We start from the raw sequence: 25,466 nt of genomic DNA, 5'->3' as shown, positions 1-25,466 counted from the left end.
CTCTGCTCTCCTCCTCCTCCTCCTCCTCCTCCTCCCGCGCTCACCGGCACCGGAAAGCGGTCGAGAAAATAGCGTTAATTTATTAGCCGCGCTCACGACAGCACCGTCCGAAACCCGAAAGCCGCGTGCCGCTCTCCCGCCTCGGCGCGTGGCAAAGGGGTTAAAAAATAGAGATTTAGGCTTCTTTAATGCTACAAAGCTCCCGTCCGACAGCGGACGGACGCTGCAGAAGCATCGCCGGCGCGTTCGAGCGGAGCGAATGGCTCTAGCCGCTCCAACGGACAAAAACACGGATATATCCACGCGCGTTGTCAGTTCGATGCTGCGTTAAATACTCTCGAGCCCCTCTGCGAAGAAGGGCGGTGGGTTCACAGTGAGCAGAGCCGCGAGGTCAGGGCCGGAGACGATGCCATCAGCAAAGACACCTCTTCCTTAGTGGTTTTGATGAGCCAGGAGAGCGCGAGGCAGGAGGGGAAAAAGCTGAGCTGGTTTCTCCTCCTCTTCTGGACGCCCTCTCCATGGTTTGCTTCTCCATGAGGTTTGGGCAGACCGGCCCGAGCGTCTTCCATGGGCTCCTCGCGGTCTGAGCCCGATCCGACACGGCTGCGGCGTCGGCCGTGGGTTTCCCGCGGGAAGACGAGCTGCGCGGCCGGTCCTGAGCTTCCTGCAGCATCCTTGCCCAGGACGCACATCTCCTTTGGGGTCACCGCGCAGACGCCCGCGGCCAACGTTGGCATCGGGATAAATAAATAACCGACGGCAGCCGAGGGCAGAGCTTGCCTGCGGAGCAGGGAGGAGGGAGGCCCGGCGCGTGCCGCCCGCGGCTATCTCACGGCGATGGACAGCTTGGGCGTAGCGAAGAGCGGCTCGTTAAGGGGCGGCCAGGACGACGGCTGCTGGCTCAGCTCCTTCTCCAGCCTCTTGAAAAGCTTCTTGGACACCTTCTTGCGGCGCAGCTTGCGGAGGCAGCAAAGCAGGCCGTGGTCCAGGGCGGTCTGCAGCAAAGAGGAGGGGAGAACGGGTTTCCGAGGAGGCCCCGAGGGAGGGGACCTGGGACAAGGGGTTGGTTGGGAAGGCCCCGAAGGACGGCACGTGGAGAAGGGCCCATCTGTAGGACGCGCGGCCCTCGCGAGCCCCCGGCCCGGCCTTACCTCCAGCACGAAGGCCGCGAAGAAGTTGAGCGTGGCGATTCCTAGCAGCAGCAGCTTGAAATTCAAGTCGTCGATGCTCTGCAGCTTCAGCAGGGTTTTGGGGAAGCCCAGCGGGTACAGGGTCAACCACACCATGAGGCCGAAGAGGACGACGAGGACCAGCAAGAACAGCACTGAGGGCGAGAAAGAAGACGGTTGAGAACGAAGGCTTGACGGTTCCTCTTGCCCACGCAGGGAGGAGAAGGCACGGCCTTCCCCGGCCGGCCCGTCCTCACCGTTGGTGTAGAGCGGCTCCCGAAAAGGGTATCCCTTGGACATGGCGACGGCCAGGATGAGATACTGGAAGCCCGTGACACAGAAGAGGACCGTGTTCTCGTAGTTGGGCAGGTTCTGGGGGGCCGTCTCCGTGCTGTTCAGCGGCACGTACCTGGGCCGGCGGGGGGGAAAAAGGCAGGGAATCAGACCAGGGCCTGGGCCGCGAGGACAGAGCAGCAGGCAAGGAGAGGGTCTAAACGCCACGCCAGCCCCGTCCTCCGTAAGCACGTGGCGGTTGTTCACTGCGAGGTGGCTCAGCACCTCCTCGAAGGCAGCCGGCGTTGGCCACAGTCAACGACGAACGCCAGGACATCGGATGGGCTTCAATCCTCCGCGCTGTTCCCACCGCTAAACCCGGACAACCGGGTCTCTTACCAGCTCTGCGAGACGGTGATGAAGTAGCTGAGGACTTGCACGGTGATGAGCAGGGCCGTCTGGAGCAGCAGGCTGCCCAGGACCAGGACGCTTATCAGCGCCCCTTGGGGACGTTCCACTCCCAGCTCCTTGGCAGGGCCCGTCCGACCCATCAGCACCGCCACCGTGGTCGTGATGATGAGGTCGAAGAAGAGGAACTGGAAGTCGCTCAGGTTGGTGTTGATCTGGGAGGGAAAAGCCACCCTCGTTCAGCCACGAGGACCCGCGAGGGGCTACGGGAAGATCACAGCTTCGAACCCGGCCACGACGAGGTGACCGGGAACAGCTGGGCTTGGAAACACCCTGCGGTCCCCACGCGCTGTCCTGACGCAGACCCGCTCACCGTGTAGAGCAGCAGCACGGACACGAACTGCACCAAGCTGTACAGGGCCATGTACTTAAACACCCCGAAGGAGGTGACCAGCGAGCACCTGCCCTCCCTGGAGAGGAGAAGAGGGACTTATCCACCAGCTCGGGGACGCAAAGCCCCGTCTGCAAGGAAACACGTCCCTGAGAGGGGACGGAGGCACTAACGCCGCCGAGAAGCTCCCCCTGAATTTTGTCCCCCAGCCCCAACGAAGCCCCCAAAGCCCTGAAGGCCACGGCTTGACCACGGGGACACTCGGGGACATCCCGTTTGGCTCTGCCGCAGCACCGGGCAACCTCGATACGGGCGGAGGAAGGAAGAGGGCCTCGGCAGCCGGGAAGGGCTGGTCGGCGGAGCTCACCGGATGACCACGGGCACGCACTCGACGTTGGCGACGCGGGAGGTGAAAGGCGAGGCCACGGAGGCCTCCGCCTCCGAGAGCGAGATCCCCACGTCGGCCGCTTTCAGGGCGCCGCAGTCGTTGGCGCCGTCCCCGCACATCCCCACGCAGTAGCTGCGGCGGAGAGGGGACGACTGGCAACACCGCGAACCGGGTACGAGCTGCCAACAGCCCCGGGAAAAGCAAGCCCCCGGCCCCACTGCCCTCCTCCGCGCCCCACGTCGCGGGGCTTGGGCACGTACTTGAGCTCTTGCAGGCTGCACACCAGCTGAGTCTTCTGCTCCGGAGACATGCGAGCGAAAATGGTTGCTCGGATGAGGATCTGCAAGGAGGGAAAGGCTTTGCGTTGGCACCAGGGCTTAGGAACGCGTGCCACGGTCCGGTGGCCAGTGCTCGGAGCACAACAAGCCGCAGCTCCCGGGAGGAGCTTGGCCGTTTTGACCTTGAGCTGCAGCAAGACAAGCACGAGGCACTTTGTGCTTCTCCAGCACACCTGGCAGCTCCAAAGCAAAGCCCAGGCGAGGCCAACCGGCCGGTCTCCTCGCCAGGGACCTCCCTGCGCGACGGGGAGCGACCCACCTTCGGCAGCAGGTCGGCGAAGTGCTCGCAAACCACAGCAAAGGACTTGCCGTTGAGCGCGAAGTGGCAGGGCTGCTGCTGGAGGAAGCAGTTGTCCTGCTGGGACAGGCCCTGCGAACGGAGACAACCCACTGGGGGAAGCGACACCCCCTCCGCAGCGGGGCTTTGCCCCTCGCCCGCGTCTCCGCTGAGCAGCTGACGGACGGGAACAGCTCGAGCCAGCGTCCTCAGCCCGCAGCGAACGGGAGGCAAAGCAGCTTCCGCTTAAACTTCCACTTCTGGCAAATAAAATGTCGATTCTTTGAATGAAAAGCTTGTTTCTGGTTCCTCAGTCCTGTATCCTCCACGGGACCAAGCCCGGAGCAGGCACCGAGCTCTGCAAGGAGCACGGGGCAGGCTGCATCCAACACGGGCATCCCACGAGGGGACCGGCGGTCTCCACCCCCCGAACGTCCCCTCCGGCCTCACCTGCGGCTGCCCTTCGCCCTGCGAGTGTTCGGCGAGGACGAATTTCAGGGCGGCGGGTTTGTCGGGGGCGGGCGGCGAGGCGGCGACGAAGATCAGCCGCTCTTTCGGCTCCACCATGCAGCAGCTCTTGGCGACGTTCACGGCCGTCAGCATGTTGTCTCCTGGCAGAAAGGGGCAGCGCGGCAGGGTCTCACCCGGCGCTTGACGTCTCCAGGCCGGGAAGAGCAGCCCAGACCTCTCGCAGCCCTTTGCAACCCCGCGGAGCGGCAATTTGCTTCCCCGCCGGAAGATTTTGGAGGAGAGGAGCTTATTTCTGCCCCAGCGAAGGCAGCAGCTTCCCATAAACCCTGCTGCATGTTGCCTTGCTACACGCTCCAGGCCACCGGCTTCTGGTGGAGAAGCGCTTCATCCCTTGCACAACATCACGGATTCTCCTCCGCATCCGACCTCTTTCCCTCCTCCCCTCCGCGCGGCACGGATGGTACCTGTCACCATGACGGGGCGGACGTTGGCGTTCCTCAGCAGGCGAATCACGGGCGCCGTCTCCGGCTTGAGCACGTTTTTCATGACGAGGAACCCGAGGAAGGTCAGGCTGCTCTCTACAGAGTCCCTGGGGGGGAACAGCTCATCTGTCCGTGCCCTAAGCTGGACCCGCTCCTCCCAATCCCTGACTCGTTGAGGCTGGGACCGTCTCGCAAAGCAGGCAAGGAAAGGAAGGAGCGCACAAGGTCTAAACGGAGAGGAAACCGGTTCACGCCAACCTTGTCAGCTGCAGGGCCTCCTCGAAGGTCGTCACAGCGCTCAGAGCTTTGCAAGCCAGACCCAAGACGCGGAAACCGTCCGTGGTGTAGTGTCGCAGCATCTGGGAGAAATCCACGGGCACTGGCAGCCGCAAGGGAGAACCGAGGTCAAAACGGCTCCCTAAGGACCGCGGGACGCCGAGCCGCCTGCCAGCTACGTCAGCCCGAAGCACCCACAGGAACCCAGCGAGGGAAGTCGCGACTCCGGTTTTCCCACCTCGCGGCTGCTCACGTGGATTCCCACCTTCTCCCCGTGTCCCGGCTCCTATTTTCCTCCCCTAAACGGCTGCAGCTGATCCACACCAAAGCCCCGTTGCTCCAACCAGCCTGGTTGGAGGTCAGCGACGGGCAGTCGCCGTGCCCAGCACGCACCCGTCTCCTTCCTGCAGAGGCTGGCCACCATCTCCGGCGCCCCTTTGACGTACGCTTCCGCGGAGGCCTCGCCGGGCAGCTTCGCCAGGACGCTCATCCTCTGCGAGGAGGAGGAGAAGGGGAACCGCCGGAGGATGCCCACGGGCACGTGGTGCTTCTGGGGAGGAAAGGGAGCGGGTGGGTGTCGGGAGCCGGCAGGAAGACCTGCCTCCGGGATGGACAGGATCCGCCAGGGCAGAGCAGAGCAGAGCATCCCTTGGGGACGCAACCGACGTCGGGGAACCACATGAGATCACGCAACGGTTGACGCCAGTACCACGTGCCCTCCTCACCGCGGCTCAGCCTGGCCCCCCCTCCCCGGGCGTACCGTGTCTCGCGGCTGCTCTTCCACGGGCGGAGGTGTCATCACGGCCAAGACCTTCGTCCCAAACTGCCGGAAGACGGGCGGCTCGTCCTCGTCCTCCTCCAGCATCTCCAGGTGCTGCAACCGAGGCAGCTGCTGATGCAAGCCCCCAACGCCAGCCGCTCCGCAGCGGCACGCCTGAGCCCACGCGTGTTTTTAAACGTCCCCTCTCCTCCCCTGGGGGTTACCGCCCTTCTGCTGCGACGGCAGAGCACGCGTGACAGGCCAAACTTCACCCGCCGCTGTCCCCTCCCTCCTCACCCAGCCCGTGGACTCCACCATCTTGAGGTCCACGGGGTCTCCGATGAGCTGCGTCCGCAGCAGCGAGACGGCGTGGCAGGCGGCCAGCGAGTAGAGCAGGGGGCCGTCGGGCAGGCAGCGGGGTTCGTGGACGATGGGCAAGAAACGGCCGTTTTCCAGCGGGACAACGCCCCAGACGTCCAGGCCCTCCTCCGTCAGGGTTCCCGTCTGCGGAGAGAGGGCAGCGGTCGAGGCCGGTCTCCGAGCCGGTGGCCCCCACGCAGCGACGCTGCCCGAGACCCACCTTGTCGAAGCAAACCAGGCGGATCTTCCCGCACAGGTTGATGCGGGGAGGGCTGATGCAGAAGATGCCCTGTTTCTTCAGCCTGTTCTGGGCGTAGATGGTGCCCACCGTCATGGCAGCCGGCAGAGCCGGGGGCACAATCACGGTGATCAGGTCAAGCGCACGGATGATGATTTGCTCCAGAGGAACCTGGACAGCAAGGAGAGACAGGGCAGCGTAAGCCGGCGGGGCACCCAACATCACCCATCTCCACCAGCGTTGGCTGATGGGCCCAGCATCATCTCCAGTAACTGCACCTGGTTTCTAATCAAGATCAAGATGCTGTAGAGCGTGCCAATAAAAGCTGCGCGGGAGAAAAAACAAGCTCCGTTACGAGGAGAAAGCAGAGGGATTCAACTATTAAGAGGAATTTGGCTGCTCCTGGCAACTCCTCCGCGCTCGGGCGTACCCAGGACGGCGAGGAACAGCACGAACTTCACGGCGTCCTTGTAGAACTTGAAGCTCACGGGCTTGGGGTAGAGGATGGAGCTGATGAGGTCCCCCTTGGCCGTGCAAAACCCTGCGGGAGAGGGGCGGCAGGTCCGCGCGCGCGTGCCCACGGGCAGCCCTCGGAAGGACACGGCCGACGGCGTGCCGCCAGCCCCCTCCACGCCGTTACCTGTGCGGGTCACCACGGCCAGCACCTCCTTGCCCACGTAGGACTTGGCCTGGATGACCTGCGTCCCGCAGAACAACGTGTGCCGCTTGTGCTCCTCGGGGGAGTAGACGGTGTCGGCCGCCCGGCTGCCCGCCGGGAGAGGCGTTTTCATCACCGGCACGCTCTCCCCTGCGGGAGAAACCCACAGCGGTGAGGACCATCGCGTAGGGAGGTTTATCACCCCCGGGGCGTCAGGATCCGAGCAGCCGGTCCGGCGGCCTCTGCACGGGAGCGGGTGGACACAAGGATGGGAAGGGGCTGCCTTAGGGCCGATCAAGACACGAGGTTGATCTTTTCCCCCAAATCCCCAGCGAAAGCCGGGGCTGCGGACACGGGTCCCGGCTCGCTCACCTGTTAGCATGCTCTCGTTGACCATGCACTCGCCCGTCAGCAGCGCGGCGTCGCAGGGGACCAGCATCCCGTCGGAGGGCAGGCTGATGCAATCGCCGGGCACCAGGTCCGCCGAGCTCACCACCGCCTCCTCTGCAAAAAGGGCAGCGCGCTCAGGCACGCAGCCCCAGCACCTTCCCGGGTGGCTTAATCGAGTCTGAAGGCCAAAAGCGAGGAGTCCTCCACCCTTCGGTGTGCTCAACAGCTTGCGTGATGGGGCATAAACCAACCACTCGACTGAAGCCCAACAGATGCAGACAGGGCTGTGCTGCTACCAAACTCAGCGAGACGGCTTCCCCGCCGGCCTCGCTGCTCCCGTGAGCTGGAAAACCAAGCTGTGGCCTCCTCCAAGCAGCCCTGCTAACCGCGGGCACCGCACTCACCTCCGCCGGGGCGGCGGACGCGGACCCCGACCGACATCTTCGCCATGTTCTGCAGCGTGGCGCTTTGCTGCGGGGAAGCGAGCGGTCAGAGGCACCCGAGGGAAGGGCGAGCCCCTCGAAAAGCGCGGCAAAGCCCCCCACGAGCCAGCCCTCGAGCACGCCAGGATGGTGTCCGGAGGATGGAGGAACCTGCCCCACCGCTGGAGGCCTAGGGCAAGCTTGGGCTCACCTAGCAGGGCTTCCCGCACACGATCACCCCACGGTTCCTGCATCTCAGCCCGGACCCCCAAGCTGGGCTGGGATTTGCTAAGCCTTCCCCTAGTCCCTGCCCTCCTGCGGGGCCCAGCACCGACCTTCCTCGTCTCGTAGAGGGACAGCCCTAAGGAGACAGTGGAAATGAGGAAGATGCAGGCGGCGTAGTAGTAGTAGGCGTCGCAGACCCACAGCACGATGCTGAACACTTGGAAGATGTAGAAGGGATTGAGCACCTGCAGGGGAACGAGCAAAGAGAGGGGGTTTTGGGGAGGAGAGCTTCCTCCAGGCCGTCCTGAGACCTAGTAGCAGCTTCTGCAGAGAAGTTGGCCCTTCCTTGGGGTTGGGGATGGACTAGCTGCCTTCTCCGGCCTCCCTGGCTTTGCCTACGGTCAGGGCTTCTGCGGATGCTCCACCACCTCTGTAACCAACCCGGGATGCTCCTGTCTGAGCTAAGAGGCAGGACGGGTCCTCTCCACACCTGCACCAGCTCTGCCTCCTCCGATCTCCTCTCCTAAAGTCCTCTTCTCCCTGCCCAGCGAGGAACAGCCCCTCAACTCAACGCACTCGCAGCGAGACGGGACACGGAGGGCACAAAGCAGGGGAAGGCTTCGCCCGGGGACAACCTGCTCTCCCGAACCACCGCTCAGCCCCACAGCTGCCCACCTCCTCCACCAAGAGCCTCGGGTAGGACTTCACCGGCACCTCGATGAGGTTCGCTCCGTAGATTTTCCTCCTGCGGAGGGGAGAGAAAAGCAGAGGGGAGAGAAAAGCAAAGGGGAAGCAAACGCAGGGCAGGGAAAAGCTGCGTTTCCAAACTGAGGGCCACCACACTGCCAGACCTCCAGGGGAGCCCCAGTTAGACAGAAGAGCCAGGCGAGAGCAGTCCAGGTTGCTTCAGTACCATCTACCTCTTTCGACCACCTCACTGCTGCTACTAACACCCTTTTCTCCCTCTCTCCAGCACCCTTCAGCTCACGAGGAGGTCTAACAGCCCCCCAACGCAAGGTCCCCGGGGTGCTGGGTTCAAATCTCCAACCCGTACGGCGTTGGGAGCCCCAGGATTTGTGCAGGGACCCCCGGTACTGAAAGCCATCCGCTACGACAGCTCTAAGTCGCCAGCCGCCCGGGGAGCAGATGGGTGGGAGAGCGGTCCTACGACCTCCGGGCATCGCTTGGAAAGGGCACAAATTAACCCTGCGCACTCGCTGCCAGGGAATTTCATTAAACAAAACCAACTGCTTTTATTGCAGTAATTTCTTCCTAAGCACAGTGAAGATTTAAGGTATGTAATGCCCTCTGGAGCAGGTGCCCCTGCTACATCCCTACCTGGTGTTGTGGTCTTGCTGGTCAAGCCCCGCCTGGGCGAGATGGAGATCTGCGCAGGTCCAGCCTTCATCCAGGGCGCTGGAACACCAGAGGGGCAAGGAAACGAGAAGAAACGGAGTTAAAATCAGCCAGGAGCCCAAGCCAACACACGGAGAAGGTGGGACAGCCAGCGAGGACTTGGACGCGGTGACAAAAACCCCTTAGGGAAGGGAAGGCATCTTGTTCCTCGGCCAAGGCCGGGAGCAGGAACAAAGGGAGCCGCACGCCAGCATCCGGACGAGCCGGTCGGGGCAACCGCCAAGGCACGTCGCTCCGCTTCCTCTGCCCGTGGAGGGAGGCACGTTCGGCGGCCCGACTCCCGGCCCCGGGGGACTCCCGGACCTCCATCCATCCCGGCGATTCGGTTAAGGGAAGCCTAACTCGGCCTCGCAGGAGGGACGCCGGCTTCGGAGCAGCACCTCTGCCCAGCAAGACGAGGCCTTGCAGCCCATCCTTCCCATGGGTTTGAGCTCGGGCATCCCAAAAGCTCCACGGCAGCAGGCAGGGCACCAAAACGTACCCCAGCATCTCCATCCCACGAGGAAAGCCGGGCACCTAACGCGTTGGTTTTGCAGCGCCCAAGGGCTCTGGCAATTTTGGGGCGCTCAGCGGCCGAGGACAGCAGCAGAGGGACACGGGGACCCTGGAAGTACCTGACTTTGCAGTACGCCTGTCGCCTCTCGATCCAGACGTAGCGCAAGCCCTCGAAGAGAAAGTACCGCAAGACGTTCTTCTGAGCAGGACGGGGTGGAGAGAAGGGGGTTAGCGGCATACGAGGGCAGCCCGGCCGTGCTACGGGGGTGGGATTCGGGGGTGGAGGTGGGAAGGGTGGGTTGCTGGCGTTACCTCCTCTTTCTCATGAAGCCGGATGGTGTCCCGGCTCTCCTCCTCCTCCGACATGCCGATGGCGACGCTGGTTCTCCGGTCCTCCAGCCGGGCCCCCGGGTGATGCTCCAGGCTGCTCGGGATGGAAAACCAAGCGCTCGTCCCTCCGAACCCACCAGTGCCGCCGCGACCCACCTCCGTTGGGGTGACAAAACCACAGCTCGGCAGCTTCATATGGACGGTGTAATGTGGTTGGTGGGGCCGGAGCTAAGCTCGATCCGGAGGGACAAGCTGCTCCCCTTGGCACAACCACCGAGAAGCCGAGCGCTTGCTTGGGGAGGGGGAAACGTCCGTTAAAAGGATGGGGAGAGCTCAGCCCTGCTCCGAGCCCTGGAGCAAAACCCAACCAATTTCGGCTCTCGCCAAGTCAAGCGCTCGGCCACCACCTGCGAGCGACGTTGCACATCCGAGCCCGAAGCATCTGCTCCAAAGGGCCATCGCTGGAGGTCTGCACCCGCAAGCAGCTCCGCATGATGCTGGTTTCACCGTGGTCTGGGCCACCACGAGAAGGTTTTTGGGGTCACCTCCGCCCCGCCACGAAGCCCGCGCGAGCCCGGCTCACCTGCCCTCGCCCAGCGTCTCCGTGCGCACGCGCGTGGTGAAGCACTGTCCGAAGCGGTCCTGCAACGCGCGGGGAGATGAGCGCTCAAGTAACTCGCCCAGGGCCCTTCTGCGAAGCCCGTGGCAGAGGTGGCCCTCGAAGCCACCAAGGCAACCCCGGACCAAGCTCCGGCCAAACGCGGACTTACCCTGATGACGACCCAGTCGGCCTGGCCGAGCGCGCAGCGCTTGCCCTTCGCCCGCACCTCCAGGCTCGGCTTCCAGTGGAAGACGAGGAGCGGGAGCCCCGCGGTGAGCACGGAGAACGCGTGGCACAGCACCACTCGCCACGGCCTCGTCTGGTAGCCGGTGACCTCCTGCAAGGGAATCCCAGCGTCCGCGGCGGCTCCGGGTCCGGCGTCGCGCGGGCCGCGACTCGCCGCCTTTCCCCGCGCGGCGACGTCCCCTCCCCGGGCCAGGCTCGAGGTCACCTCACCCCGTCTTCCTAGGGGGGACGTTTCACTTAAAAATAAATAAATGAATAAACTGAAATGAGGCCATCGAGCGTGCAAACGTCGCTGATGAAAGCCCCGCTCCTTACGGCTGCCGGCACCACGGGGGAGATTTAACCCCGGGGAAAAAACCAGCCGAGCTGCCTCGGAGGATCCGTCTCATCCAAAACGGCTCCGTCTCCGTGTCCGGGGAAAGCCCGCTGCCTTGTGCCGGTCGCCTGCAAACGCCTCCCGCTTTTTGCAGGTGATGAACAGCCCTTTCCGCCCGGTTCGCCGGCCTCGTACGTACCATGCAGGCGCCCTCGGAGCCCGGCCGCAGCGTCCCGTAGCCCGGCGGCTGCTTGCCCAGCAGCCTGCTGCTGTCTGCAAATCCAAGCAGAGGATAAAACCACGTCAGCCGCCGGGAGAGGCGGATTTAACCCGCGGTTTCGGCAAAGCCCAGCACCCGGCTGGATCGCTGCGAGGGAAACGGAGACCGCCGGATGCCGCCGGGATGCTGAGGAGCTCCGGGATCGCGCGGGGATGGAGAGGAGGCGGCCGGTCCCCCAGCGCTCCCCGGCCACCCCCCGCCGCACGTGACCGTCACGCGGGAGCCGGGGACAAAAGCCGGCACGAACAGCGGCTTAGGGCAGGGGGAAGGGAGCAGAGCCGGGGCAGAGCCAGCTCGACGGCGCCGGGAGCTTTGCAGCCGCTTTTGCTGCTTGCCGGCCCCAAAATGCAGTTTTTCCACCCCGTTTCCACCTTGCGACCTAACCCGAACGCGCGGCGGTGCCTCCGGCCAGCAGCCCGCCAGCATCGCGGCTGCCTGCGATTTCCGTGGCTCTCCGTACGGATATAAAGCAGCCAAGACACCTGCTTATCCCTTATCAGCTCGGTTAAATAAAAAGCATCCGAAGAAGCGAGGCCAAAAGGCTGCAAAAGTTTGCCAAAGGCCCGGGAGAAGGCAGACCTCCACGCTGCCGGCTTCCCATTCCCAAAAGCCCCGATCCGGGCTGAATTTTGCAACGTCGGCAGGTCGGACGTGCCCGAACGACGGCCACAACCCGTTTGCTTTCGGGACCTGCCGGAAACCTGGCTCAGGCACCTTCCTGCTTTAATTCTCTGCTGTTTAGCAGCAAAAAAAATAACAGGGCTTTAACCTTTCCCGGAAAAAGCAGATTTCTTGGAGGAGGAGGCTCCTGATGCCCCTTCGATCCGGTCTCAGCGCTGCAAATCTCGCCCGGCTCCTGGCCCCGTATCCCTGCTTTTTCTCACCTCCTGCTCCCATATCCCTGCTTTTTCTCACCTCCTGCTCCCATATCCCTGTTTTTTCTCACCTCCTGCTCCCATCCCGGCTGCTTCCCGCTACCCGCGACCGAGAAAAGGCTTCGCCGGCGCCTCTCGGCTCACGGGGGACGAGCTGCTCCCGGCTCCGGGTCGCCTCCCGCCCGAAAGCGGACGTGTCCGGGAAGCATCCGGCACCGGGGAGGGCAAAGCCGCGCTACCGGTTTGCGGCACGGCGGCGGCCGCACCTCGTCTGCAAACATCCTTCCGCCGGCCCCAAACGGCAGCGAGTTTTGCGGGTTGCAGGGCCAAGGACGCGGTCGGGGAGGAAACCGCGCCGGGGACGCCCCGACATCCAGCTCGCGGGAGCCGAAACCCCCCTCCGCCGGCTGCAAAACGTGCAAACTAATCCTGGGAAAGGCGATTCCCGGCCGGCAGCTCGCCCGGATGGAAAAGCCCCGAGGCTGGAAGAAACGAGGGGGAGAAGCAGGTTTTGCAGGCAAAGGTACGAAACTGGGAGTTGGGAGACGGCAACTCCGCCGTCGCTGGTAACCGCGGGCAGATCGCCCGCTCTCGCGCGTCTCTTTTGCAAACCTTGGAGACGGATAATAAAAAAAAAAAATAGGGATAATTAAAGTCTGTGCAGGCAAGGTGCTTTGCCGGCGCCTGGCAAAGCGGGAGCATCCCCCTCCTAGCAGCCCCATCTGCCTCGAACGCCTCCGGCTCATCTCCCTCTCTCCCGGGGTCGGCAGCTCGCTTGGGAATGCTGGATTTATCGGGAAGCGGCTGCTTTTCCTCCTGCAGCTGGGAGCACGCTCCTCTCCGGCCTCTCATCCCGATTTCCGCCTGCTGAGTGCCAAAAGCCTCCGAGGGCGACGGGAAACGCCGCCCAAGCGACGCGGCCTTTTGCAACGTGAAAAAGCTCCCCGGGTCTCCGCTACGGCCCCGGGCGGGATGCGCATCAGCCCTCGCCCCCCGTTTCCACCCCCCAACTCTGCAAAACGGGAAGAGGAGGAGAGGGAGCGAAGCAAAGCGCCCCTCCACGCCGCGCGTGCAACCCTGCTCTCCTGCAAAACCCGTCTCGCGGGCACGGGGAGGGCAGCGCGGTGCAGCCTCCGCGCACCGTGCACGATACGAGCCCGGGGACGCGCGCGGCGCCAGCTCCGGAGAGCGAACGCAAGGCAACGCTGGGGAAAGGCGCGGTGCAAGGCCAGTCCGAGCCACGGAGGCCGCAGACAACGCAATGCCGGGGAAATGCGGAGTGCAAGCCCAGGGCACGCACGAAACAAGCCTGAGGACGTGCAAAGTGCAAGCTCTGGAGGCCGTACACACCGCAACGCTGGGGAAATGCACGGTGCAACCGTGGGGACGTGCACAGCGCGAGCCCCAGAGACCGTACACAGTGCAATATTGGGAAAATGCAGAGTGCAAGCCCAGGGCATGCACGAAACAAGCCTGAGGACGTGCACAGCGCGAGCCCCAGAGACCATATGCAATGCAACCCTGGAGAAATGCACGGTGCAAGCCCAAGGCACGCACAAAACAAGCCTGAGGACGTGCACGGTGCAAATCCGGCGGCTGTACACGATGCAACACCGGGCAAATGCACGATGCAACACCGGGCAAATGCACGATGCAACACCGGGCAAATGCACGATGCAACCCCGCGGCGTGCACGCTGCAGCCGCGGGGACACGCACCGTGCGGCCCCCAGGGCCGTGCAGGCTGCAGCCGTGGGGACCCCCCCACCCCACGGAAGCCCCGGGGCCCCAGGCGCCCCCCCGCCTCCCCGCCCGCCCCCGGGGCCCCCTGACCTGAGCTCATGGCTGCCGGAGCCGCGCGGGCGCGGACACGCGTGGGGGCCGGCGCCCCGCGCGGCGGAAGGAGGCGTGGGGGCTGCTGGGACTTGTAGTCCCGTCCCCCCCCCCCCCCCCGGCCGTGTGGGGAACTGCAACCGGCCCTGCCGGGAAAGCGGCTTTGCAACATCCCCCCCCCGCCCCGTTTCGCAAGAAAATGCACCGAGCTCTGCTCCAAAAGGGGCTTTGCAACCCCCCCCCCCGCCTTGCAAGAAAATGCACCGAGCTCTGCTCCAAAAGGGGCTTTGCACCCCCCCGCAAGAAAATGCACCGAGCTCTGCTCCAAAAGGGGCTTTGCAACCCCCCCCCGCCTTGCAAGAAAATGCACCGAGCTCTGCTCCAAAAGGGGCTTTGCACCCCCCCGCAAGAAAATGCACCGAGCTCTGCTCCAAAAGGGGCTTTGCAACCCCCCCGCCTTACAAGAAAATGCACCGAGCTCTGCTCCAACAGGGGCTTTGCAACCTCCCCCCCTCGCCTTGCAAGAAAATGCACCGAGCTCTGCTCCAAAAGGAGCTTTGCAACCCCGCCCCCCCGCAAGAAAATGCACCGAGCTCTGCTCCAAAAGGGGCTTTGCAACCCTCCCGCCTTACAAGAAAATGCACCGAGCTCTGCTACAAAAGGGGCTTTGCAACCCCCCCCCCGCAAGAAAATGCACCGAGCTCTGCTCCAAAAGGGGCTTTGCAACCCCCCCCCCCCCCGCAGGAAAATGCACCGAGCTCTGCTCCAAAAGAGGCTTTGCAACCCCCCCCCCGCATGAAAATGTACCGAGCTCTGCTCCAAAAGGGGCTTTGCAACCCCCCAAATGGGGGATGCTGAAGCCCCCAACCCTAAATTTATTTCCAAGGAGGGAGCAGGCTCCCCGGGCAAAGCCTGGCTCTTCCAGACCCCCCCCTTGCCGCAAAACTGCTGGAAAGGAACCAAAGGAATGATGTGCTTCGGCTGCGCCTCGGGGGTGTATTTTGCTCCCCTCCGATGCAGCTCTGATGGAAGAGACGAGATCTCAAAGGACAGAGATGCAGAGGGGACAGCAGTGTCCGGGTGCCGGAGGGGACGACAGGCCAAAACGTATTAACAGCGGGGTCTTTGCACGACCCAGCCAGGGCTGCGAAGCGGTAAAAGCCCGACCGACGCCGGTCGGCACCGCGGCCGCTCTCAGGAACGAAGTTAATTGCGGAAAAATAAGTATTTCCGCACAGGAGAATAAATAGCAACCTCCGCGCGGCTTCCTGAAACACCAGCAAGGGCTCGCTGCTACGAGACAGATAAAAAGTGGGTGAGGAAAAGAAAAAAAAGAAGGAAAAAAAGGCAATTATCAGGATAGGCCCTTCCAGAGCTGTATAAAACTGGTTTTTATACCACCCCGATCTCCTGTTGCTGCCCACTGGCAGCCTACGGGTCAGCGCCCCATGTCTCAAAAGCAGCATTAAACCTAGAAATGGCATGATGGAGTTATATCTATTAAACAGCAAAACAGAGCACCCCTCATTTCCCCCCCCATCTCCATTTCATTTTCGCCAAGATGACTCCAAGTCGGGATTTTGGGAACATACCTCTCGAAGCGAACCACGGTGCGTTTCTCCAGAGTCAAGCTTCGGGGCTGAGGGCTCCATATCGGGGCGAATCCAACCCGGAGAGGGTTTTTCCCTAAGGCACACGGCGCTAGGACTGCAAACAGCCGCTTCGAGCAACATCCCAGCACGAACGGCCCTCGCGGCCCTGCAAGCTGGGCAAATCTGGCGCTTAAAACCCCTTGCGCTACAGCGGAGGAAAGAGAAAGCTTCAGCGTTGCGTTTCACAGTCTGGATAAATCCTACCTACTGCGGGACTTGCAAAATAAGCTTCTCAGCAGGGAAGCATCAACATCCTGCTTTCCCAGGGGAATTCCCACTGGGATTCCTTCTGCAACTGTAGGGATCCCCAGCAGGGATGCAAGGACCTCACCAGCGCTTTGCCGCGTGCCTGCACCCCCGGAGCGCCAGGGCCTTGCTTTGCTCCCTAGCGAGCGCCCAAGCTAGAGGAGATCCCAGATTTTTAGCGCACCCAAAACTACAAGCCAGAGATGTTTGGGATTCTAGCTGCAAATTCACCCCATCACCCAAGAGCTGAAGACAGACATTAGTTCGATATTGTTAATCAAGTAGCAACGCCGATTCGTTCTTTACAGTATTTATTGTATATGCAAACTTATGGAAACAAACAAATCAGCTCCCTGTTGGAACCTTCTTTTCCTAAATCAGATATAAATTCCTTCCAGGTAAAGCACATTTGTGTGTTCCTCTTCCACTCGGGGGCCAGCATTACGCGGCGGCTGCCTTCTCTTTGTACGTCGCCATCATTTTCTTGATCTCGGCAATTGCTTTGCCAGGGTTCAAGCCCTAAAAGAGAGAGTTCCAGTTAGTTCCTCTAGAAATCGGCACGTCAGAGCGCCCTCCCCTTGCCTCTCACAGCAAACACAGCTCTCAGATATGCCCGTCCTCGCTAAAAACAGCTGGCAAAGTGCTCAGCACCCATTTTTAGGAGTTGGAGTCCAGCCTGGTGTCGGGCTTCCCTTGCAACGCTGGTTGGGTACAGCCCTAAACGATGGCCCGCTGCAGGCAGGACAGGCATCGCGGTATGCAGGGACACCTCGGAGAAGGCGCACGGATGCAAATTCATGGTCCTCCAGCCTCGATTCGCAAGGAAAGAGCGAGCCAGGCTGGGGCTGGAGTCACACCGCGCCAGCGGGGAGCGGGTGCAGCTCGGACATCGAGCCTTGGAGCGACAGCACACGAAACTCCTTGTCCGGGGCGATATTCACATAAAAAAGACCTTGTTGCAAACCTTACTGCCTCTACCTGGAGACTAAAACAGCGGGGAACACTTCTGGTTCAAGACAAATTCGACTATGCCGGACTGGTTTTAATCAGCAACCCAAGGATCAAGGAGAAGAACTAGCGGTTGAGTGACAGGAACGCTAATAAAGCTCAAGCAGGACTGAACTCGATGCTTTTCGGTGTATTTGGAGATGATCTCTGGAGGCAGGAAACTGCCTCATAAAAGCTCCACAGCAATGTCACAAGAGCTTGTGTTGTATTTCAGACTGAGGAAAAAAAAAGCTGCACCTTAGAGACTAGGAAAATGTCCAAGCACGCTAAGTCACAGCGTAAAAACGCTCCTCACACACAAACCGCTTCGCTTTCTAAAGGTTTTTATACTATTCAGATGTCAATCACATTGCAAAAGCCCTCTGTGAATCCTGCAGCACTGCTCCCAAGCCAAGCATACCTAATCTCCAAATGAGAGGGGGAACGACAAGTGCCCCGCGACGGCATCGCCACGATTACCGCAGCGGCACCGCGGGACAGTGCGCGGACGGGAAATTGCCCTGCTGCACAGCTCCCCAGGCAGTCTTGCACAGCTGATCGAGACAACAGCCAGGATTAGAGCATGTGCCTGGAAACATGTTATCATCTATAAGTGTCTCCTACTCGAGAAACCAAGCCTCGCTGCGCTATTTCACTGTATTATGGGCATCTGTACACACAGCCAGTAGCTAAGTCTTTGCACTGAATCTTTGCCTTTAGCTGAGCCATGGATCAGACCATGAACTGGCTCCCTACACGAGAAGGAACATCTCTCTACTCAGCGAATCACTTTTTAATACGCAAAATGAGCATCTGCCAAACACCTGCATCCCCAGGTCTCAAGCATCTCACTCTCCCTTCATCTGTGATCTGCTGAACCAAATATTTACCTTCATATTACTTTCATAGCTCGAGAAGAATTTTACTCTGTCACCTGGTGTGACCAGAGTCTGGCTAGAAACTAAAACAGCTGGCAGGAGGATGTAGCTCGATTATCTGTCCCACAACAGGAACAAGCTCATTGCGAGATGAGGAACAGGCAGCTTTGATTTGGAAAAGCTTGCAGTTCTCACTAGAAATAGCAGAGAACCAACCATCTAGGACAGGCCCTTTTGGCAGGACCTTAGCATACAACACGTACCCCAAAAGCATTGAAAGCTTGCGATGGTCTCCTGCATTACCCAAGCTGCACAATATATCACAGACTGCTGTTACTGCTGAGGTTTAAGGTAGAAGTGCTTTGTGGTCAAGCATATTACTTACAACGCAAACATCATCGATTGGATTCACGCAGGACTGACTTCCCCATACCGCTTCCGTCAGCATCCTTCTTTCGAAAGAGCTTTCAAACGGGGTTTGCAAACATGCCGGCAACCCCAGGAGGGAAACGCGCAGGAAGGATACGTACCTTGGGGCAAGTCCTCGTGCAGTTCATGATAGTGTGACAACGGTAGAGAGAAAACGGGTCCTGAAGCTGTGCCAGGCGTTCCTCTGTGTAGTCATCCCTGGAGTCAATCATCCAGCGGTAGGCCTGAAAGTCAGGGTCACTTGACACACCACATCCTCCTTCAAGGTGTTGTAATCAAAACGATATACGAAAAGCAACGCCTAATTTAGGATTTCTGACCCAGGATGGGGACTAGGTAACGCTGTCCCACGTGTGCTTGCAGATATGTGCGCTGCTTTTGGAGGCGCCACGCGACAAAGGGGATCCATCCTTACCTGCATCAGGACCGCAGGGCCCAGGTACTTGTCCCCGTTCCACCAGTAACTGGGGCAGCTGGTGCTGCAGCAGGCACACAGAATGCACTCGTAGAGTCCGTCCTGCACACAGGCGGGAGACCACAGTCAAGCCACGCCGCAAACCGACGAGGAAAGCTTTCAAAAAGGGGATTTACACAAGCACATGCTTCCCTCAGCACCTTCATATCTACTGTCTCGACACAACAGAGTAGCTGTTAACCTTATGCCGAAGAACCATTTTTGGCGTTTGCAGAACTGCGATTCTTTTAAGTGGGTCTTTTGAAACAAGACACACGATCCTCCATTCTTGACCCATGTACTAACTAGGTTCTTTAAAACGACAGGGAGAAAGGCAGTCGCAGAAGAAAAAATGTGAGAACTGCTCTGTTTTCCTGCCTTGCTTGCTTCCAGCTCGTAACTGATTAACAACTCAGGGCAACGTTACAGAAGACGGACCAAAGTCTGCCAAAAAGCCTAGGGAGGAAGTAAAGAACTTGCAGTTTATCATGTGCTCTGAGGGGATTCCCAAGCACTTAGAGTGGCAATGGCACGAGTCTTTCGCCATCGTGTCCCCTTCCTGGAAACGAAGGCCTTTCACGCAGGCCACTGAAGAAACGAAACACAGGCCTACACGAAAGTTACGCTGGGCAAGAGACAGTTAAACTCCAAAAAGCAGAGGTCTCCCAAGTCTGCTTTCCTGACCAACCCTCAAGTTAAATAAAGTCCAGTCTGGCTTAAGCTGTATTCCCAAGCTTTGCTTTGAGGCCACAGTCTCACCAAGTTTAGTTTAGAGAGATACACACCAGAACTCCTCCAAGCTTGTACCAAGTCCACTGCATCAGAGCGGCTGCTTCAATATACTTTGGAAGACTTGCAAAAGAATCGTTACGCTAGAACGACCTTCTTGCTCTAAACTTGTCTTATTTCTAATTGTAACACCCCAAATTATTGAGAATTTAAAGAAAAGGGTGGGAGTTTTTCAATTGACTTTTATCCAACACACTTTCTCATGCACACAGGCTGTTCTGAAAGCAAGAGAAACTTCAAAAAAAAAAAAAATCAGAGAGATTCATGCTTAGCCCTGACAGCTAATTTTAGGTTCACTCATTTCTGCTTAATTAAAAAAAGAGATTTAAAGGATGCTGCTTTATGAAAATCATCTGAAGGGAGTCCTTGTAGAGTTTACCCATGCCATCAGATAACGTAAAGTGGTGCAGAACTGTCTTTTGCCCTTGGATAGAAATTCTTTGCAACTGTAAAATCCTGGGGCTGTTAAGACATCGCCGCACTAGTCACACGGTGCTGCTGACATCTCGGGCACAGGACAAGTCTGTCTATTCACTGGATGTTAACTTCACAGCAAATACTGTAACGGACAACTTTTGAAGATTGCTGCAAAGACCCACACTGTCAGCTTATATGTTTTCAATAAGCCTCCTTTAACCAACCTTCCTCTTTGCTGTTCATACACAACCCTCCTGTACCTTTTACCGAAACCTAGTCTGCCTGCCCACTTTGAACCGAGTCAGCAACAGCACCGCAGCAGTGATTGCGGCAGAGCCCAGGTCTAGCTCTGAATCGTGATGCAACCAAAGGATCCACCAAGACAGGTCAGAGGGAAAAGAGAAATCCTCGATTTAACGATACTTACTGTGGCAGCAAAGGAAATCCAAATGAGAACTCACCAGGAATATAAACTTTTTAAAACCTGCCCATCTCCCAGCTGTTCAAGTGGTTCACACGCTCTTTGGCTTTCTGCAGCGGCTTTGATCCAACGCCACCAAATCCCCCAAAAGCTTACCCCCCCCCAAAATAACGCAGCGCTCGAGACGAAGACCTGCACCAACAGCAAGACTAAAAAGGCATCTTGCTTGTGGCTTTACCTCCAAAAGAGTTTAGCTTTAACCATTAGTTTTAGGGCTATAAAACCCAGCAAGTAGGGACGGGATAGCGTTGCTAACCATGCTTTTGCTAGCCAAGATAAGCATAGCGCTGAGCTCGACAACCTTTATCCCGGTATAAACTGCAGTGCCTTATCTCCACTGCAATATTGCAGACTCAACCCTTCACGGTGTTTTTACAAACAAACGCAGTTTTGCAGCGCGCACACTGGAAATGAGGTCAGAGTCCCCAGCACGGCTGTGTTCTGCATTTCATTAGCAAACATTACCCCTAGTGATGCTGACGCGCCATGATACCGCGTTTCAGGGAGCAGATTCCACCTAAATCAGGTTTACACCAGACAACCCTGTCATGAGATGAAACAGCACAGCGACTGCACGTTAGCATTTAACCCAGGTCTTATCTGGCAGGGATTTCCATGGTAGAAAAGAAGCAATAACCAGTTTCTGACGGTCTTCTATGGACTGCAGGTACTGCGCTTTGCCCTGTTTCGACTCATCCTTCTTCTTCAGGTAAGGCTCAATGGATTTATACTGTGCATAGAAGTTACTCAAGTCCTAAGATTCAAAAGGCAAAAAGGTCACATGTATCACGTTGATCCATCACCTGCTGTCGTTCAAACAGCAAACATTACCTTGCACATCGACCCGCCGCGTTCCTCCAAATGCAAATGGATTTAACCGCTGCTGCGGAGCTCAGACCCACCCATTCCGGAAGGTATCGATAGGAATAAGATGCCAATTGTGGAATATTGCTTTTGTCACCGTCCCTCACACCATCCCGTTCCGATTCAACCCAAACGCCTTGTTACGGGGAACGGCGCGACCCTTGGTCGCAATATACTCACTGGAACAAGATCCTTCACCACGTACATGTGGGGGAGAGGGTAGATTTTAGTGATCTTGCCGAGATCAGTGTCAATTCTTTTGGTGCAGGCCAGTGTGTTTCCTCCAGCAATGTTCATGGCACAAGAACCACAGATGCCTGAGGGGGAGGAGAAAAAAAAATGAGAAAGAGTAAAACACTGGATGTATACCCTCTTATTCTACTTGGGAATAGATCCTCTTTGCCCCAAATTAGCCCCTAGGCTGTCTTCCATTTTGCCATCTTCAAGAACCTCTGTACGTGACAGGGAAAACGCCTGAAGTTGCCACTGGGCTAAACGCTTCGCTATTGAAATAAAGAAAGCAACTTCCATGTTCTTTGAAGTCTAAACGCATCGTCAATGCCCAACTTGCTTCTGCAGCAGAAGACAAGTGGCTCAGACAGCTCATTGCTTTCACATCATATACTACTTAAAGTGGCAGGGGGGAGAGCACAGGTCATCGTGGAAAAATCTCATCAAGTATGCTTGTGACACATTCAGCTTTGTTCCCACGTTTGAAACGCAAAGCTGCACGGCTCCGAAACGGCTAACGCCGAGATTACGGCATGGGAACCAGATGCATCCCCCAGCAGCTCTACAATTACAGTCAAAAGCGTCCCTGAAGGGTGGGAATGTAAAATGAAGTGCTTAAGAAAGAGACTCCTTCCTGTGCCTCCTGCAGCAGGAGACAGTTCTGCCATAAACCAAATTCATTAGTCTCCAAACACGAGAGGATAGAGATTCACAGAACAACAAACGGCACATATATAGCATAACAAATAGATTTAATGACACTGCTAACGATCGCCCAGTAATACAGGGATCAGGTATAGTTAAGGAAAGAGCAAGGTAACGTTCTGGCTTTTACAAGAAAAAAAAAAAGTCACAGAATTGTCACTGACAATACTCAGGTGAAGAGCTCGGGTATCTAATTCAGACCAATGTGTGTGACAGGCATTATATTAGAAAGAAAACAAACGCTGAAAGGATGTAAACCTAATTTCAGAGGATTTGACAAATACCGGTTGATACAAGTCAGACAGAAATCCTAGTGCTCCTCACAGTGGTGAGCTAGTCCTCCTCAGTGCCCAAGGCATTGCCTAGGCATCTCTTCCCCTCGCTGTCAGATAAAGAGGTTATTCCTCCCACCTGAGAAACCGTTCCAAGCATTTTCCAGCCAACTAGAGGGGGAACCGGGACAACTGAAGTGTGCAGAGATGAGCCCACAAATAAGCAATAGGAACACGCGATCGGATTTTTTCCTACGTGGCAGAAAAAGACAAGACTGGGCCAGCTCAGCTTGAAAAACTGACTTCTGTTTCTCAGAGAAAACTATTCAGGGCAATTATTTCTTCTGCTCAGGAACAATGTTTGTTATCTAAATATCGGACACAGGAAAAGAAAAAAACCCAGACTGTATAAAGTGCTTCCACATGCTATGCACGTTCTCCAGGAAACAGCTGCGTTTTAAAGAGCATTTTTCATTTAGTTCTAGGAAAAGATATTTTTATGCATGAGGCAATTGCACCTAAGTTTCTAGTACTTAAAAACACGCCAAGCTAGATCAAAAGCTCATTCCATAAAAGCATCCTCCCTTCTAGCATTTTCACAACAATTATTTCGAGGTCAGCACACCAACATTTCCCATGAATGAGGGCTTGTTACAGGGGGAAAAAAAAAAAATCACCTGGACTGGAAAGTCTTGACACAGTTAATCAAACAGGTTGGTTTGTACCTGTCCGAGAACTGGCCAGTAGGTCGCAGTTTAAGGCCACCTGATGGCCATTTCCTCATCAACCTATTTTCTCAACTGAAGGGCCAGAGAAGATTCCTGAAGCTATTTCCAGAAGTCATACTCTTCCAACTGTGTCCACAGTTATTTCAGCAGCAGCACTATTTGAAGCAGCCTATGCAATTCATTCCCTTCACCATCTTTCCTCCCCCCCCCTCAGAATTTTGCTGTTAAAACCTCTCTTGCTAGATTTCCCTGCAGAACCTCTCACTTGAGGGCAGCAAATGAACAACACTAGGACGGAAACAGGAACAGCTAGAGCTCTTTAAGCACACCATTTATAGCTCATTGGTGTTACATGAATTGGGCCTGGGAATATGAACTCTAACTCCACTACTTGATTCGTTGAGGTATTTCACACACAACAGCTGGAAGAGAAGAGACATTGGGGTCTGTCCCCAAGCTTTCCACTAGCTACAAGCACACCATCAGCTTTAGCTTTTATCAGGCAACAAGTGCCCTTCGAGAACAATTCTCAGTGTAGCTGATTGAAAAACCCTCCTTACCTTCCCTACATGATCTGCGGAAGGTCAGAGTGGAGTCCATCTCATTTTTTATCTTGATCAGAGCATCAAGTACCATAGGCCCACACCTGTAACAGGAAACAAAGTCGGTGAGCCTTTGTAATTCCCCTCTGCCCCAGCGCTGTCTCTCTGGCACCCCACTAAGAAGAACCTGCGAGGCCTTTCATCTTAACTCCAATTAAAAATACATTTTTTTTTGCTAATCCCAGACAACTAGACACATATCGCTTGATCAGCAGCGTAACGCGTTAGGCTCAGCACAGCAGCTCACCGCAGGGCGAGGTGGGAGGGAAGCAATTTCTTCTGCTGATGCATTGAAGATCTGGCTCAGCTGTAGAGGGTTCAGACAGCAGAATCGAAAATGCTCACCCAGCGCCTTGCCACCCATTCTCTCCTTTTAAGTCAGGTTTTGACAAGTCTGCCTGTCCTCACTAGTCACAACAGAGGCAGCAATGCACACAAAAAACAAACAATCTTAGACAACTTATATAATCTTATGTGTGGCAGACAAGGCAACACCCAGAAATTATTAACCAGTACAAGACACAAAGCAGCAAAGCTTGCACTCCCCATCACAGGCTTCTTAAGCAGAGGCATGTGCTTTGTATCTGAGCATCTCAGAATGGGCTTGAGGTGAATTCCTCTGGCAAGAGCACAAAAGTAACTGGAGCTCAAAGAAATCAAGGCATGTGCGCTCACGCGGAGGCTTCTACCCTGCACAAAAGATTGCAGCCTTCTGCAGAGCTGTGCAAAAGCAAGAGCTTCCCTGGTGATGGCTACACCAAAGCATAAGCAGTTACAGCAAGTTTAATATGGCCTGCAAACAATGAAAGTGATTTATTATTAAGCAAACTATGAGAAGAGCTTATAAAGCCTCTGTCTTATCTCCCAGATTTGGGACTGTGAGCTACACTTAAATCATGGCTCTCTTCTGGAACATACCCCCAAACTCACCATATAGACAGAGCCTATGAAAACCATGAACATGTTTGAGCCTTCAGCACGAGTCAGGGACATGGGTAAAGCCTCAAAGAAGTCACAGAATGAAGCCACCATTTTGTCGTGTGGAGAGACAGCTATTACAATGTTTGCTGTCATGATACAGTTTTATTTGTTGTGCTCAGGACCTATTTTCCATCATCTACTGGTTGGTTATACAACCCCACACAGCTGTAGCAAGATGTGCTTTGCCTGGAAGCAGCGTTTGGTCTCACCAGCACCGCAAACAACAAGCTGCTCTGTAACATGACTGAAGCACCGCTTCACAGCCACTCTAACAGGGCTTTAACAATCACTGAAGCCCAATAAAAGTGTTGACACCTTCAGCTGTTTGCTCAAACACTTCTTAACCGCCTTTCCTCATCATTTGTCAGATAACTGGTGCGTACAAATGGTTCTGATGAATCTGCCTGCCAGCTTAGCCAAAGAACCTTCTCCCTAAACAGATATACTCACTTATTCAAATCCACTTCGTAAGTCTGCATGCGGGGCTTGTCCCCGGGCTTATCGGGATCCCACCTGTAGATGGCAAATTTCTTGATACGCGGTGCTGCCTGCGAAGCTGGAGCGGCTGCCGCTGCTGTCTGTGCTCCCCGACATAGCTGCATACAAACAGAAGCAATACAGCCTTTAGAGCCCTTCGGGAATCCTTCAGCTGGGAAAGGAAATAACTAGAGGCCACGTGCTTCGGGGCAAGAACTGCAGGATCCATCACCGACTCTGCGTTTGAGCTTCCGCAAATCCAGAATTATCCCCATCCTGCTAAAAAGAAAATGAGTCTAGGGAACATCACCCCTACCTACAGCTATGTGAAGCTACCAATGCTCCTATGAAGAAAT

The 25,466-nt window shown here is 57.1% G+C and overlaps 2 protein-coding genes across 7 annotated transcripts in view; both read right to left on the bottom strand.

Annotated features, from left to right (window-relative positions):
* Positions 1 to 60: 60 nt before the first annotated feature.
* ATP13A2 (ATPase cation transporting 13A2) lies at positions 61 to 15,654 on the bottom strand. 6 transcript variants are annotated; one of them, XM_064497133.1, is made up of 30 exons: positions 13,918 to 14,006; positions 12,157 to 12,567; positions 11,130 to 11,203; positions 10,538 to 10,705; positions 10,351 to 10,409; positions 9,750 to 9,861; positions 9,557 to 9,636; positions 8,865 to 8,942; positions 8,202 to 8,271; positions 7,637 to 7,771; positions 7,284 to 7,350; positions 6,862 to 6,993; positions 6,472 to 6,639; positions 6,262 to 6,372; positions 6,110 to 6,156; positions 5,814 to 6,002; positions 5,531 to 5,737; positions 5,234 to 5,347; positions 4,867 to 5,023; positions 4,456 to 4,576; positions 4,180 to 4,304; positions 3,695 to 3,855; positions 3,227 to 3,337; positions 2,890 to 2,969; positions 2,609 to 2,761; positions 2,224 to 2,320; positions 1,842 to 2,065; positions 1,427 to 1,578; positions 1,152 to 1,324; positions 61 to 995 (listed from the first exon to the last, which is right to left on the bottom strand). In XM_064497133.1, the coding sequence occupies exons 2-30, from the start codon at positions 12,167 to 12,169 to the stop codon at positions 825 to 827; spliced, it is 3,549 nt and encodes a 1,182-aa protein (XP_064353203.1). In that variant the 5' UTR covers positions 12,170 to 12,567; positions 13,918 to 14,006; the 3' UTR covers positions 61 to 824. The 6 variants fall into 6 exon arrangements, with proteins under 6 accessions (XP_064353203.1, XP_064353205.1, XP_064353207.1 ...); XM_064497135.1 differs by having other exon boundaries at positions 9,557 to 9,633; XM_064497137.1 differs by lacking the exons at positions 12,157 to 12,567; positions 13,918 to 14,006 and adding an exon at positions 15,510 to 15,654.
* Positions 15,655 to 16,109: 455 nt separating this feature from the next.
* LOC112994551 (protein-arginine deiminase type-2-like) overlaps positions 16,110 to 25,466 on the bottom strand; it is a 29,429-nt gene continuing 20,072 nt past the window's right edge. Inside the window, exons 17-23 of the mRNA XM_064497142.1 lie at positions 25,084 to 25,229; positions 23,611 to 23,696; positions 21,295 to 21,431; positions 20,888 to 21,004; positions 18,525 to 18,626; positions 18,211 to 18,333; positions 16,110 to 16,334 (exon numbers count right to left, since the gene is read on the bottom strand). Of these exons, the coding sequence (XP_064353212.1) occupies positions 16,257 to 16,334; positions 18,211 to 18,333; positions 18,525 to 18,626; positions 20,888 to 21,004; positions 21,295 to 21,431; positions 23,611 to 23,696; positions 25,084 to 25,229 (789 nt within the window). The 3' untranslated portion in view covers positions 16,110 to 16,256. The remainder of the gene's footprint in view (positions 16,335 to 18,210; positions 18,334 to 18,524; positions 18,627 to 20,887; positions 21,005 to 21,294; positions 21,432 to 23,610; positions 23,697 to 25,083; positions 25,230 to 25,466) is intronic.

Source organism: Dromaius novaehollandiae, chromosome 24 (assembly GCF_036370855.1).
Source record: "Dromaius novaehollandiae isolate bDroNov1 chromosome 24, bDroNov1.hap1, whole genome shotgun sequence".
NCBI lineage: Eukaryota > Metazoa > Chordata > Aves > Casuariiformes > Dromaiidae > Dromaius > Dromaius novaehollandiae.
Note: the sequence above shows the minus strand (reverse complement) of the source record. Positions and strands in the feature narration are given on the sequence as shown.